The 15,564-nt window shown below is 37.3% G+C and overlaps 1 protein-coding gene across 1 annotated transcript; it reads left to right on the forward strand.

Annotated features, from left to right (window-relative positions):
- The first annotated feature begins 1,467 nt into the window (after positions 1-1,467).
- Positions 1,468-5,366, forward strand: LOC107792619 (metal transporter Nramp3.1). Its single transcript, XM_016614857.2, has 4 exons — positions 1,468-2,558; positions 3,297-3,433; positions 3,533-4,185; positions 4,986-5,366. The coding sequence occupies exons 1-4, from the start codon at positions 2,035-2,037 to the stop codon at positions 5,199-5,201; spliced, it is 1,530 nt and encodes a 509-aa protein (XP_016470343.1). The 5' UTR covers positions 1,468-2,034; the 3' UTR covers positions 5,202-5,366.
- Positions 5,367-15,564: the final 10,198 nt, after the last annotated feature.

Below are 15,564 nucleotides of genomic sequence, written 5' to 3' on the forward strand. Positions count from 1 at the left end.
GGACCAGCATTAGCTAGGATCAAGACATACACATATACTATTAAACTAACGGATTCAGAAAATCTAAGAGTTAATGCTGCAGTGCTTTTCATGCCTTGCACTGAGCACTGGCAGTATTATTACAAAAGGAATTGTTTCTTAGCTTGTTCACAATCTCTATGATTCGTGCTCAGAGAATCTCTAATAAAAACCAATTAACAACGTGAAACCCAATTCTTAACCAGGGAGAGTGTTAGGTGGTTAAAAGACAAAGGAAAAATCAGAATGGTGAGTGTGGGCATTTTGTCGCGTAACGGAAGTGGAGATGCTTGAGGTACCACTACAATGACACACGATTGCTCGTTGCGGCACACGCACGCACTTGGCGACGGCGACGCTAGACTCGGCTTCGCGCTGGTTTCCTTTCTTATCCCTATGCCACCCTTTTCTACCCTCTTTATTAATGCCACGTTAATTTCTGCTTCTGGCACATCAAATCAACATTGGATTTTTGGAATGAGACAGGGACATATTATTGGAGGATGATCTTGACAAAAAGCCAATGTTCCTTTCAAGGAGTGGGAGGAATATATGTTGTTTGGCTAGTTTACGTTCACTCGCTCTTACTAAACGATTAATATTTCTCACAAGACTTAGATTAATAGGAACAAAATATTTACCTAAACCTTTGGTTTTATATGATTTCACCCACATCATTAATCATTAGACCCCTTCATTAACAATAGGCCATGTTTTTAAATTAGCTACTTTGATATCAACTACAATAACCATCCTTATATAACTGGATTCATCTTGGAAATCTTGATGAGAGTGGCTTGTATCATTAGTCTCATCAAATGTTCTTTTCAATGTTGCATCACACTTCCTGTTTTCGTGGACTTCAATGGCTCGCTCCGAAAGAGATGAACGGTATTCTTTATTAGTAAAATGAAAGCCACTTATGTTGTCTTGTTACCAAAGTAGAAAGCTGGGGAAGACAACCGTAATTTGGACAGTGTTATTGTGTTACTACTTATTTTTGAAAGTTTCCCTTTCATAAAAAATAAAAAAAATCAATGTAGTCGAAGGGTTGTCCTCAATCAACGAGCGATAGATTCATAAAAAATATAAAACACAGAGAAAAACGTTACTGCATTTGCACCAAAAAAGTAACAGGAAGGATCAAAGTACAGTCGAACCTCTCTATAACATCCTCGTATGTAACGAATATTTTTGGATGTTATAGCGAAGTACTGTTATATAGAACATATATTATAACATAACATAAAAATTGGTTCCGAAAAAGCTTGGCTTTATAGTGAAGTGTTGTTATATAGGGATGTTGTTATAGAGAGGTGTAACTGTACTTAATTTTCTTAGTGTTAATTTTGGATATCCGTTATTTATTTTTCAAAAGAAAAAATTCAAATATTCTAAATTACAGTAAGATAAATATAAAACCTTCAAAATAATTATCGTCCAAGAGACAGGGAAAAAAAGTTAGTCTTAGTCTCACGCTCTCCCTGTTCTTCCCCTCATCACTAAATAAGAAAAAGTCAATGGATCATTTTTGCTTCTATGTCAAATTAAGAAAAAATCCTATTAGATCTATTTTATTAGGACTTATTTCATTCAAATTACCAGGAAAAATGATTTCTCAGATCTAGAGGTTATGTCCTTTACCACTTACTAAACTAAGAAGACTTTGATAAATCCAAGATTATAAATTTAACATCGATAAATAAACATAATTCCAATTATAGTTGCTATACTTTTGGCTTTACATTGTGTTTTTATTTTTTAGCAAACTTCATACTCATTTCAAAGTGGGAAAAAGGGAAAAAAATAAAAGGAGAAAGGAAAATAGGCGTGCAAATAGAAAGCAGTAGCGTAATGGTAGTTTTCAAAGAATCATTCGTCTTATCGTCTGAAAAGAAAAACCAGAAAAAGATCCAAAACCAAAACCCTCCACTATAAAACAACATAACTTCCCACAAACCGAACTCACCTGTAACTTTTAACCGCTAATATCCTCTTTACCGATTTCTCTTCTAAATGCCTCCACACGATGACGAACAGCAACAATTGCTAGCCAACCGATTACTCGAAGAAACAGCCTACGACTACTCCGACAAAGTCCATATCATCGGAGTCGACGAACACGACGGTGAAGATTTCACCCAAGTTCCTCCTTTTTCTTGGAAAAAGCTATGGCTTTTCACTGGGCCGGGTTTTTTAATGAGCATAGCGTTTTTGGATCCGGGAAACCTTGAAGGAGATCTTCAGGCCGGTGCAATCGCTGGGTACTCTCTGTTATGGCTACTATTTTGGGCTACGGCTATTGGGCTACTTATTCAGCTTTTATCGGCTCGTTTGGGAGTGGCCACCTCTAGACATTTGGCTGAGCTGTGTAGGGATGAATATCCTACATGGGCTAGGTTGCTTTTGTGGATCATGGCTGAATTGGCTTTAATTGGGGCTGATATTCAAGAGGTTATTGGCAGTGCGATTGCTATTAAGATTTTGAGTCGAGGATTCTTGCCTCTTTGGTCTGGTGTTGTCATTACTGCTCTTGATTGGTATCTTCTTTTTCCCTCTCTTGTCTCCCTTTTAGAAATTGGAGCTATATTATATTATGAATTACATTGTTTTAGACATTTGTAAGCTTTGATCTTTAACTTCATAACTGCCTTTAGTTATAGCATATTTAATACAAGAAATTCATATCAGCTTCTTGGAGCTTTGTTTTTTGTTAGTTTTTGTTTTTGACATTTGAAAGCTCTGACCTTTAACTTCATAATGTCTTAGTTATAACATAGTTAATATAAGTAATTCATTTAAGCTTCTGGTTAACAAAAGGGCTCTGCTTGTCGCTTATTTTCATTGTGTAACTTCTCAAGGCTACTTGTTTATTCTTGAACATAATTATTGAAGAAGGAGAAGAAATGGTTATGCTTTTGCTAGGTCAACTAATTAAATAGTGATAACTAAGAAGATGCAACCCCTTACAACACCATTATGTATCCGAGTATAGTGTTCTCAACTAATAATATTTTATAATGGTCCATAAAATGGATAAAGAGGATTCATATAGCTGATGAGTTGAACGATTGACTTTTTAAAAATAATGGTCTTCATCCAGGGTTCATTCTATGTTATGCTGACTTAGGAACCATGTGTCATTCTCCATTTTTTTTTAAAATAAATTATTTTCCCTTTTTCTTTGAATGAAGACGCACAATAACTATTCAACTGACTGTAAAATTGTCTATTGAGCTCAAGATCCGCCTTTATGATTCGACCCTTTTCTCATGCAGCTTTATATTCTTATTTCTTGAGAACTATGGTGTGCGAAAGCTGGAAGCACTCTTTGCCGCCCTTATTGCAGTTATGGCATTCTCATTTGCATGGATGTTTGGAGAAACAAAACCTAATGGAGTTGAACTTCTTGTTGGTGAGAAAATTCATCACCAAAAAACTGCCATTTTAAGTGGTATCCAAATCATAAACCATTTGTATGCATGGTCTTAAACCTTATCAATTTTGACTGCAGGTATCGTGGTTCCAAAATTGAGCTCCAAAACAATAAAGCAGGCAGTAGGAATTGTAGGGTGTGTTATCATGCCGCACAATGTGTTTCTGCATTCTGCTCTAGTGCAGTCCAGAGAGATTGACCACCATAGAGTTGGAAGAGTTCGAGAAGCACTCAAATACTACTCCATAGAGTCGACAGCTGCCTTGACAATTTCATTCATTATCAATCTTTTTGTCACAACAGTGTTCGCGAAGTCATTTTATGGTAGTGAAATAGCCAATAGCATTGGCCTAGAAAATGCAGGTCAATATCTTCAGGAGAAGTATGGTGGAGGGGTGTTCCCCATCCTTTATATCTGGGCTATTGGACTGTTGGCTGCTGGACAGAGTAGCACTATAACTGGCACATATGCTGGGCAATTTATTATGGGAGGTTTTCTACACATGAGGTTGAAAAAATGGCAGAGAGCGTTAATAACAAGAAGTTGTGCTATCATCCCAACTCTGATCGTTGCTCTTGCTTTTGACACCTCCGAGAAATCATTAGATGTTCTCAACGAGTGGCTTAATGTTCTTCAGTCTGTTCAAATCCCTTTCGCCCTGATCCCCCTTCTTTGTCTTGTATCCAAAGAAGAAATCATGGGTGTTTTCAAAATTGGCTCTACTCTAAAGGTATGTTCTTATCTTCAAAAGTTCTGCCCGATGAGCTGCTTTCACAAGTCAGCATTAGATCTATTTCTTATTCTTTTCGTCTTGAATTTGGAGTTTATCCACAAAAATGAGAAACATCATTTCATAAAAAGTCATCATTTTTACGACAGTTGGGGATCAATAACTTATATTATACTCTAATTGTTTGTGAGGGATATTCTTAAAAGATAAGGAGTGTTATTTATTAAGCTTCAGTGTTAAAGGGGATTGTAATCTAGATGCAGGGAGAAGTATTGATATTAGAGGTGGCGTTTTTTTTTCCACTCTCCATTTCTCTTTTAAAAGGATGCAGTTCTCCCACAGTTTATATGAAATCCAAAATACTCTTGACCTTGACTGAATCTGCTGGTACATTTTGTTGATTGTGTGGCCTTCTTCTTTCTGTTATTTGTGATTCACATCATTTTAGATTCTTACTTGTCCGGGAAGAAGAAATCTCCTGCATTTTATCCTGTCTTGATCACTTGATTATTGAACCGATAAACTCAAAGAAACTGCTATAGGCATAGTTATGTAGATTGGCAACCCTTGCCTATTCATTTTATCAGCTTTCAGAATAAGAGAGAAAATATTAATCTATGCCCAGGGGCATATCACACACTCACATGTTTCATGAGACATATAGTCAGTCCATCAGGGCTTTTCATTGTCTCTTAGAACAGATATTTTTGTTAGGGGGATGTAGTTTCACTTTGATCTTATTCTTGCATGCTTGATGGTTCTCATACTGCTTACATCTTATTTCTTTTGTTTCTGTTTAGGTGATATCGTGGCTTGTGGCTGCGCTGGTGATAATGATTAATGGCTATCTTTTGATGGACTCCTTATCTTCTGCAGTCAGTGGGGTGTTGTTTACATCTGTTGTATTTGCATTTACTGGTGGATACGTTGCTTTTATTGTATACCTCATTTTACGGGGAATTACCTTCCCCGATTGGTTTGTAAAAAACAAGAGTATCACCAGCATAGAGAATTGATAATGTTATTAGCAGAAAGCTTAGATCACGTTGTTTGTGCTCTTTTAGTCTGAGCTTCAATATTTGGTTGTACTAGGTTTCATACTAGCTAGTGCTTGCTATGTTAACATTTAGAGCTCTCCCCATTTCCTTCCAATGTGAAGAGCAATTGGATATATGTGTATCATTGATCAATGGTTACATTTTACCTTCTAACAAGGAAAAGCAATAGCAGATTTTAGTACGTCTCGGCTTAGACTACTATGTTGTGTGTGTTGGAGTTCATCAGCGGAGCGTCCTGTAATTACATTCCATGCTTTAGTGGATGTGGTCACTGATGAAGAAAGATGAGGAAACTTTGGTCAATGACGGAAAAAAAGGAGTGGTTTGACTCAAAAGGTGGAACGGGAAGAAATAAGGAACTACATGTGGTACCTATATGTATTGGGAACTTGAATGTTGCTCAGAAAACAACAACAATAACCCAGTGAGATCTTATAGGTGGGGTTTGAGGAGGATAGTGTGTACCCAAATCTTACCCCTACTCCGGAGGAGTAGAGAGGTTATTTTCGGAAGACCCTCGGCACAAGAAAAGAAAGAGACAGTGTATCAGTAACAGCAAAGGAATCTAGAAAGATAACACCAGCAATGCAATAACTAAAAAATAGAGAGCAAAGTAATAACACTAAGCAGTAACAAAGGAACACGTAAGGGAATAATATGTACACAAAGGGCCATTAAACATACTACAGCCTAACTTACGACCCTAATGAAGTATTAAGAACATAACCGGAACCATTAGCAGCCTCAAACAAAACACTAACATACTAGTCTCCTATCTCCGAACCTACAACCCTAATGGCCGATCTCTACAACTTCCTATCAAGGGTCATGTCCTAGAAAATCTGCATCCGCACCATGTCCTGCCTGATCACCTCTCCCCAATATTTCTTAGGCCGCCCTCTACCTCTTCTCATACCCGTCAAGGCCAGCCGTTCACACCTCCTTACCGGCGCATCTAGGATTCTCCTCTTCACGTGCCCGAACCATCTAAGCCTAGCTTCCCGCATCTTGTCTTCCATGAGAGCCACACCCATCCTCACCCGAATATCTGCATTCCTAATCTTATCTAGCCTAGTGTGCCCCCACATCCATCTCAACATCCTCATCTCTACAACTTTCACCTTCTGAGTATGAGAATTTTTGACTGGCCAACACACTGCACCATACAACATGGCCGGCCTAACCATAGCTCTATAGAACTTTCCTTTAAGTTCTGAGGCCCCTTTCTGTCATACAGGACACCAAACGCTAGCCTCCATTTCATCCACCCCACTCATATACGGTAAGTGACATCCTCGTCAATATCCTCATCCCCATGTATAATTGACCCAGGTACTTGAAGCTCCCTTTCTTGGGGATGACTTGAGAGTCAAGCCTCACGTCCATGTCCACTTCACCCGGCAGTCTTAGTCCTGCTCAGCTTGAAACCTTTGGACTCAAGGGTCCATCTCAAAACCTTCAACCTCTCGTTAACATGCCCCACGTCTTATCATTCAGGACTATATCATCAGCGAATAACATACACCATGACACCTCTCCTTGAATATGGTTTCAAGCGAATATTATCAGGATTATTCTCATGAATTATCTGAACAACAACAAGTTCAAGAGCCACCACCACTTGAGGAGCCACGTGAAGGTCAACCCATTTTACCAGAACCCACTAAAGAAATGTCTGAACTATTGGGAGTAAGAAAATCCTCAATAGTTCGAAAAATAATAATTTTTAATGACTATGTTGTATATCTCCAAGAGTCTAATTATGATATTGGACTAAAAAATTATCCATGCTCATTTTCACAAGCCGGACTAACTGAATAGCTTGAGAGGCTTAGCTTGCAATTGGGCTGTTAAATTTACTAACAAAAGTGTAATCCGTTTAGCCCGTCAAAATTAAATGAGTTGGACTAAAAATGTATTCATTTGTGAGGTACCTTAGCTTGCTTATAAATGATGCACAAGAAAACTTAGTGAAAAAAGATTTTATTTTTGTGCATTTTGTTATGTATAATTCTCTTTCAACATTTTTACGCATTTTAATTTCTTGACAACTTTGTGGGCCACATGTTTGCGAAGCCTTCCCTTCATTGAGGCTGAATACGGATCATAAGAACTATCATTCTTTGCATCTGTCTTTCTTCTCCATTTCTTACTTCTGGAAAAGTAGGAATTAAAATCTTTAATTTAGTGGAACTAGAAGACAAGAAAGGATAGGAAGAGTGTGAAGCAAAAAGAATGCAGTGAGAAGCATGATCCAAGTCCTCTAGTTTTCTTATCCGTCTTTATCTTCTTTCTCCAGTTTTTTTCTTTCCTTTTCTATAAAACGCCAAGGACAGAAAAAACAAAAAAAAAATACAAAACTCTTCTAAACTAAAATCACACAAGTCTGAAAAAATCGACTTAGCTTAGTTCTTTCTTAAACTTAGTTCAATGGTAGATATATATGAATTCAACTAAAACAATGCTAAAATCTACATGATCCGCCATCGATGGAAGGAATGATGAACTCGAAGCTTCTTCTATGGAGCTAGTCGAGCAGCACAATGAATGAGATGATGATGAGAGGATTTTGAGAAAATGATAATTGCTGCTTCTCCTTATGGATATATATATATATATATATATATATATATATATATATATATATATATATATGTATGTATATATATATATATATATGTATGTATGTATATATATATATATAACTCGACTAATGAAGCATAACTAACTGACAGGCTGGCTCCTTTAAATTACAGATGTCATGGAGCAAACTAACTAACTAACTATCTGCAATGTTATTTCATAATACTGCCCCTCAAACTGCAGGGTGTAGAATGTTAAGCACACCAAGCTTTCCTAATAGACGATTGTGTTGAGCTTGACTCAGCCCTTTGGCAAGTAAATCTGCCAACTGGTCTTTAGTATTCACATAGATTCTTTTCACAATTCCATCCTTAATCTTGTCTATGATGAAGTGATAATCTATCTCGATATGTTTAGTACATTCATGGAAAATAGGACTAGCTGCAATCTGCATAGCGGACTTGCTGTCACTCAAAATTGTAACAGGAACCTTAATAGAAACTCCCAATTCTTTAAATAATCCTAGCAGCGCATCAGTTGAGGCCATGTTTCTGTACTCAGCCTCTATTGAACTTCTAGACAATGTCTGCTATTTTTTTTTTTTATTTCCATGTGATCAAAGACTCACCAAATTTGATCACATAACCTGTGACAGACCTCCTTGTTTTAGGGCAGGCTGCCCAGTATGAATCACACTAGCAAGTTAACTCTTCAGTAGTGACTTCTGACCTCAACCATATTCCTTGGCCAGGAGATCCTTTCATATACCTAACTACCCTCAATGCAACATCCCAATGAGATCTTTTAGGTTGCTGCATGAATTGACATGTTTTGATGGCATAACTAATGTCTGGTCTAGTAGTAGTGACATACATCAGTTTACCAATCAATCTTTGGTACAATCTAACATCCTATAGAACTGTATCTTCTTTAAGTCCAGTTGTAACATCAAACTGCACTGTGGTGAGCTTTATGTTTGTTTCTAAAGGAGTAGCAGCTATCTTGGCTCCACTAAGTCCCATACTACAAATGAACTCTAGAACATACTTTCTTTGATTTAGAATTACTCATGTGCTGGATCTTAGTACTTCAATGCCTAGGAAATATTTGAGTTTACCTAGGTCCTTCGGCTTGAATTTCTGATTTAAAACATGTTTTGCCTCAGCTATCAGTGCTTAATTATTACCTGTTATCAGTAAATCATCAACATACACCAGGATAATAACCAGACCTTCATCATTTCTCAAGGTAAACAAGGAAAAATTGTGATTACTCTGCTAAAAACCTCCCTCAGTTAAAGCATCAGATAGCTTGATGTTCCACTGTTTTAAGGCTTGCTTGAGTCCATACAAGGACTTGAGTGGCTTGCAGATCTTCTGCTCCCCCTATCTTCTGAAACCTTCAGGCATATCCATATACACTTCTTCACAGAGATCTTCTTGTAAAAAGGCATTATAAACATCCATTTGATATAAGTTCCATCTTTGGAAACTGCTAAGGCTATTACTGATCTGACTGTAACCATTTTCACCGCTGGTGAAAAGATATCATGGTAATAAAGTCGTTCTTGTTGACTATATCCCTTTGAAATAAGTCTATCCTTAAACCTTTCAGTCTCAACATTAGCTTTATACTTAATTTTATATACCCATTTGGATCCTACAGTATGTTTTCCATGTGGTAAGTATACTACTTCTCGTGTTCTGTTGTCTTCTAGTGCCTTTATTTCTTGCTTCATAGCTTCTATCCATCCTGCATCCTTCACATCCTGCTTAAAGTTCTGTGGTTCTACCAAGCTAGAGAAGTTTGGTAGGTAAGACTGATAGGAAAGAGTAGTGTTTTCATATGACAAACAATTATGGGATGTTTGCCACTTGTCTTCCCATGTGCTATGTAGTCCTTCATCCAAATGGGTTCCTTAAATTCTCCGATTGACTTCCTGACAGAAAGTTGAGATCCTTCTACTTGTATGTTCTCAGATGATGGATCGGATATAGTAGGCAAGGATTTGTTGAGGGAGCAGTTGTTTGAGGTAAAGATCCACCTGCAACAGATGCATCAGTAATGGAATTGTCGTGCCCCCTTTTTCTAGAGCGAAATCGGGTTTATGACATTTGGAGGGACAACTCATTCCTTTTGGGAATTGGGTTTGCATTTGAAGAGTCGCCACCTAATGATTAGGGTTCATTAGGACACCAAAAGAGTTTGATTTTGAATAACCAGAGATTAGGGTAAGGGCTTGAAATTATTCCAAGGGGAAGGTGTTAGGCACCCCTCAGAATCTACTAGTGTGGTTCTCGGCCAGACAATTATTGTGAATTTGGGGTGCAATTAACATGTAGACAAATAAGGCTCAAATAAGAGGGGATTTCATATAACGGTTTGCAAATAAACAAAGTTTGGAAGAGCAAAGAAAAGCTGATTTTTTATAAAGAATGAGTTGAAATGATAAAAGAAATAAAGAAATAAGGGAAAGGGGGTCCTAGGTTTATTAACAATATGGATCACCCCACACAATGCCCGGTAATCACTCCTCGATGAGGGGCTACACGTGACATTAAAGCGCGGATTGGTCTCATTTATTTATTGCATGCTATTACCCGTCTCAATCCTATCAGTCCCGGAGGTATTTAGGACTACTAATCCTAAAAGGGAGGGATATTAGGCTTATTTGTAGTTTCAAAGGAAAAAAACTGTAAGGCGACATACAAAACACGTATTGCAAATTGGGGAAAACATATAACAAGTAGAGCTCAGATATACCTCCTTGAACAAAGAAGCACGTAATTAGCATGACTTACACATACTGTTTAGGTCTGATTTAAAAGGTATTAAAGACGAGGGAGAGGAAATTATTGAGACAGTTTCAGCTTATCACATAACTCAGATAAAAAGTCTGAATCAGGCCTGCCTGCTGGTTGTAATTATTAACAGAAGTAGATTCAGTTTTTATTACCCTAAGGCTTGCCTAAGTATTTGAATAGGGGTCCTATAGGCATGGTATCTACTGGATTCAGAAAGCAATGAAACAGTAAGGCTCGAAATGAACTGTTTGAATGCATACTCGTTAAACTTGTTAAGTGATAGAATCAAATTATTAAAAGAGAAGCAGGATATAAACAAATTAATTAAAAGTCATGCGGCTGATAGTAGTCATTATTACCGGTTTGATGTCGAACAATGAGTGAAGCGAATCAGATTTTATTAGAAAATCCTATAGGCATGCTTTCTACATGTTGCTGATTTTAAAACTTTATAGACGTGGTATCTAAATGCGGACCTTGTTTTAAACCTTATGTAGAATTGAATGTTTCTATAGGCATAATTTCTATATGAAGTTAAATATGCAGAATCCTATAGACATGATTTCTATATGTAATTGAATATGCAGAATCCTATAGACATGGTTTTTATATGAGGTTGAGTATGCAGGAATATAGTAGTCCTATAGTTATGATTTCTACCCTTTGCATACATAGTTACCCACCCTTTTTAACTAACCAGCCCCAAATGTTTGCTACAAATTATTACACCAAAATAAATAAAATTATATCCAAATATAAATAAAAGTACAACTAAAGAAAGCCCGATTCTGACTTCCTCCCTGAGTTATAAGATAAACCCAACTCAAAGACCATTGATCCAAAGCCTTTCTCCAATTTGAGTGTGTCAGAGTTCCCTAAGAGCCTCAAAGGGACTCCGGCAATGCTTACACCCAAATTGTATTATCAAAATAGGGATAAGTGCAGTGTGGAAGGGCCATCCCTCAAGTGTCCAAGTTCATAGGGAGCTCAAAGGGTCCCAAAGGCAAGGCTCACAAGAGGGGGGCAGAACTTAAAGTCTAAGAGAGTGTGCAAGTGAAGAGCAGAGTTCTGGGGAATAAAGAAGAGGGAAACAACTACACAAAAAGGGTTCAGGGGAATAGGGAAGTTGCAAAGAGTCCATGTACTTAGACATTTAGCTAATTCTGGGCATGCACAGCAATAGAGAGTGCTGTTATGCTTATAAATCAACAAGAATACACAACATAAGATAGTGACATGGAGGTTATGATTCCAAAGGAATCAAGTTTGAGCCATAAACAATAATACTTGATACTGCCATGCCTCAAATAAACCAATATCATCAAACACATTAGGGTAGGGGATTTAGGATTCATAATAGGAAGGAAACTATATCATGCTAAAGTAAATTCTGAACTAAACTCAAGCAATAGGCTGACATGCAATTGAAGGTATTAAATAAACACATTATTGTAGTTGCTGAAAACCTTAATCAGGACATACCAGTTTCAAAGAAGCAAACACAATAGTAGCAGCACTTGAAAGAAAACAGGCCATAGTACAAGTAACAAGAGAGAGTGCTTTTTGAATGTGAGTGTGAGTTCAGAAAACTAAGAATGTTCGTGTGTGTTTGTGTCAATGAAAGAGCATGGTATTTATTGTTTGAAAATAGGAGAGAATAAGGCAGGAAAATAACCATGTACCAATTAAAATCAATTAGTAGAAGAACATCCTTTAATTAAGGAGTTCGAACTTAAATGGTAATGAACAAAAATCATTTAAGGAAAGAGATCAGATTAGCATCTTGTGTAAAGTAGACAATTAGGGGTAAATACATAGGAGTTTAATTAAGGGAAGGATCTTTGAAATATACAATTAAACAAATAAGGTAAGAATCAATCGGTACATAGTAAATCAAGGAGTCAGAGATTCAAAATTACTATTTCATGAATAAACCAAGTCAGAAAGGCTAAGGAAAGTTTTCAAATCAAACCAAGAAACAGTGAAATTAGTAAAACAAGGAAAGCATCAATTAGACTTACACAAGGAGGTCTGAAATTAGTCAAAAAATTGAAAGTCATTTTAGTGGGGAAGCTTAGCATATATAAAGAGCACACAAGTATTAGGCATGCGAGGCTGAATTTAGGACAAAGAAAAGTGTCATGCAATTGCAAAATCAGTAAGTACTGGACTATAGGAACATGGTAGTCACATAGGTCAGTTTCAGTAACTCAGCAATGGAGAAGGGAGAGAGTATCAAATAGCATGCAAAGGGTCCAGTAGAAAGACCTTAGAAGAGTTTAGTAGGGATTCAGAAACATATAAAGAAACAAAAGAATTTGAAATTCAGTCGAGCAATAGATGAAACAACTTCAGAAACCCAGATAGGTCCAAAGGAATTAGGCTTTCGAAACCAAATAAGTTCAGAGATGAAGACAAGCAAATCACATAGCAAATAGCCTCAAAACTTGAGTGAACCCCCCAAATTTAGGGTTTTCACCATCAATCGAGTATAGAGATGAAAGACAAAAGAATCACGATATCAACGAAGAAAATAAAATCAAAAACCTTAAGAAAGGGCTAGGACTTTTAACATAAAAAACACAGTAGAAGAACAACATAAGAGACACAGAAGAAGAATCAACATAAGAAACACAATAGAAGAACATCATAAGAAACGCAGTAGAAAGTTCAACATAAGAAACACAGTTGAAGAACATCATAAGAAACACAGTAGAAGGATCAACATAAGAAACACAGTAGAAGAATGACATGTTTTAAAAAAAATCAGAAAAGCTTCGAATAACTTAACAAAACCCTAAATCAGAAAAGATAAAGGTTTTGAAGGTGAGGTTTTGAAAGAAACTTTAAGAAAACTTTCAAAAGGTTTGGAGAGAACACAGATCGACAACGGATCTAAAAGAATCAGAAGAACCTCGAAGGTTAGGGTTTCAGAAGAAACCCAAAGGGTGAGAGAGGCTTGGAAATCATCGATCTAAGCAGGAGAGGTCGAGATCAGGCTTGAATAGCCATAGCCGGCCGGAGCAAGGTCGAGGATGGCCGGAGACAGCCATAACACTGAAAACATCCGAGGTCTGGACCAAATTTCTTCAAGGTCTGACCTTGAGGCCATGATAATCGAGCATGCAGGAGTCGTAGGATGTAGATACAGGCCATCAATGGCTTTGGAAGCCCTGGATGTGGTCGATTTTAGGTGGTGATTGAAGGTGGCAGCTAGGGTTTCTAAAAGAGATTGAGAGAAAATTGGGAGAGGGGGAATTCAAGGGCGGCTTCAAACGGGACATGATTAGGGTTAGGGGGTAATGAGGAATTAAAAAGGAAAGGGAAATGGGGACCGTTGATCTGGGAGATCAACGGTTAAAGAGGGTAGGTGGGAAACGGGTCTGGGTCGGTTTGAACGGGGTTTAGGTCAGGGTAATTGGGTTTGAGATTGGGTTTAATTGAGGGTTGATTTAGGTCTATAATTGAAATAAACGGGGCTAGCATTTAAATGGTCACTTTTCCCTTGTTTGATTTTATAAAAATGGTAAACTAATTTTTGAAAATAAATTAAAGGCACTAGGATGATTAATAATACATAATTATCAAATAAAAAATACTGGAGCCAATTTTATAAATATAATTACAATTAAATCTTAGAAGAGGCTAATATTGCAATTATATACAATTTAGCCTAAAAATGCTAAATAAATTTGTAAAAATATGAAAAATTTATGTTAGCTATTTTTAGTATAAATATGAGAATCCACTAAATGAATCACCAAAAATGATAATTTTGGGGATAATTAATGGCTTTTTCTTGATGAAATAGGGCAATAAATTGATTTAAAAACCCTTGAAAAATTGGGAAAAATAATGAAACCTTGGGACATACTTATATATGCATATAGATGCTATTTTGAAAGTATTTTGTATATTAAAATATACAGGAAAAAATTGGGTATGAACAGTTGCCCCTCTTTACTTGGGAAGGATGAAAGAGTTGTCGGGTAAAGATATGATGGACAATTTTGACCGAACGAAATGGTTCGAGGAGACTTAGGACATACTCTGGCTTCTAAGCTGCCTACATATCCTTGGGTTTACAAGAATCAGGTCATATGTAGTTCGGGATCCGTCGGCGGAATATGCCAATGGAGACTTTTCAAGAACGGATGCAATATTCAGGTTGGGATGAATGGTTGAAGTCTGATAGGGCTGCGGGAACTGGAGTGGGATCGCTCCTACTGAGATGGCCGTTGCTCGCTGATTTACCTGTAAGTAAGCAACGCAAGCATATACCATGCGTAAATTTAAATATGATGCAAATTCCCGTCGGACTATGAATGTTTGTCGTTGGACGATTAAGATGACGTCCTTAGACCATGATGTACTGGGCCATGAAGCATATAATAAAGGATTCGCAGGCCATGAAATGATGGTCTCGGGCTATGAGATGATGCCACTGAACTATGATGCCTTTGAATAATGATATGCAAATGATTAAAAGGGATCCTCAGGCCATGACATGGCGTTCTCGGGCTATGAAAATGGTGCCTCCGAACAATGACGCCTTTGGACAATTTGGCGATCTTTCAGCCCATAAAATGCAGTATTTGGCGATCTTTCAGCCCATGCAATGCAGTAAGTGGCGATCTTTCAGCCAATGCAAATGTAAATAAGGTGGCGATCTTTTAGCCATGCAAATGTAAAGGTGGTGATCTTTCAACCATACAAATGTAAACAAGGTGGCGATCTTTCAATCATGCAAACGTAAAGGTGGCGATCTTTCAGCCATGCAAATAAGGTGGCGATTTTTCAGCTGATGCAAATGTAAATAATGTGGCGATCTTTCAGCCAATGCAAATAAAGTAGAGCTTAACCTCGGAAAGAAGAATGGTAGCCTTATGCAATGCAAGAAATGTAGATGGAGGTAGAGCTTAACCTCAGAAGGC

The sequence above is a fragment of the Nicotiana tabacum genome, chromosome 3 (genome assembly GCF_000715075.1).
Source record: "Nicotiana tabacum cultivar K326 chromosome 3, ASM71507v2, whole genome shotgun sequence".
Taxonomy (NCBI): Eukaryota; Viridiplantae; Streptophyta; class Magnoliopsida; order Solanales; family Solanaceae; genus Nicotiana; species Nicotiana tabacum.

Excerpts from the sequence above, each read along its gene's own strand:
- LOC107792619 (XM_016614857.2), top strand. The coding sequence starts at position 2,035 with ATGCCTCCACACGATGACGAACAGCAACAATTGCTAGCCAACCGATTA. Across the intron at positions 2,559-3,296 it reads GTCATTACTGCTCTTGATTG|CTTTATATTCTTATTTCTTG; the intron begins GTATCTTCTTTT and ends TTTCTCATGCAG. Across the intron at positions 4,186-4,985 it reads AAATTGGCTCTACTCTAAAG|GTGATATCGTGGCTTGTGGC; the intron begins GTATGTTCTTAT and ends GTTTCTGTTTAG.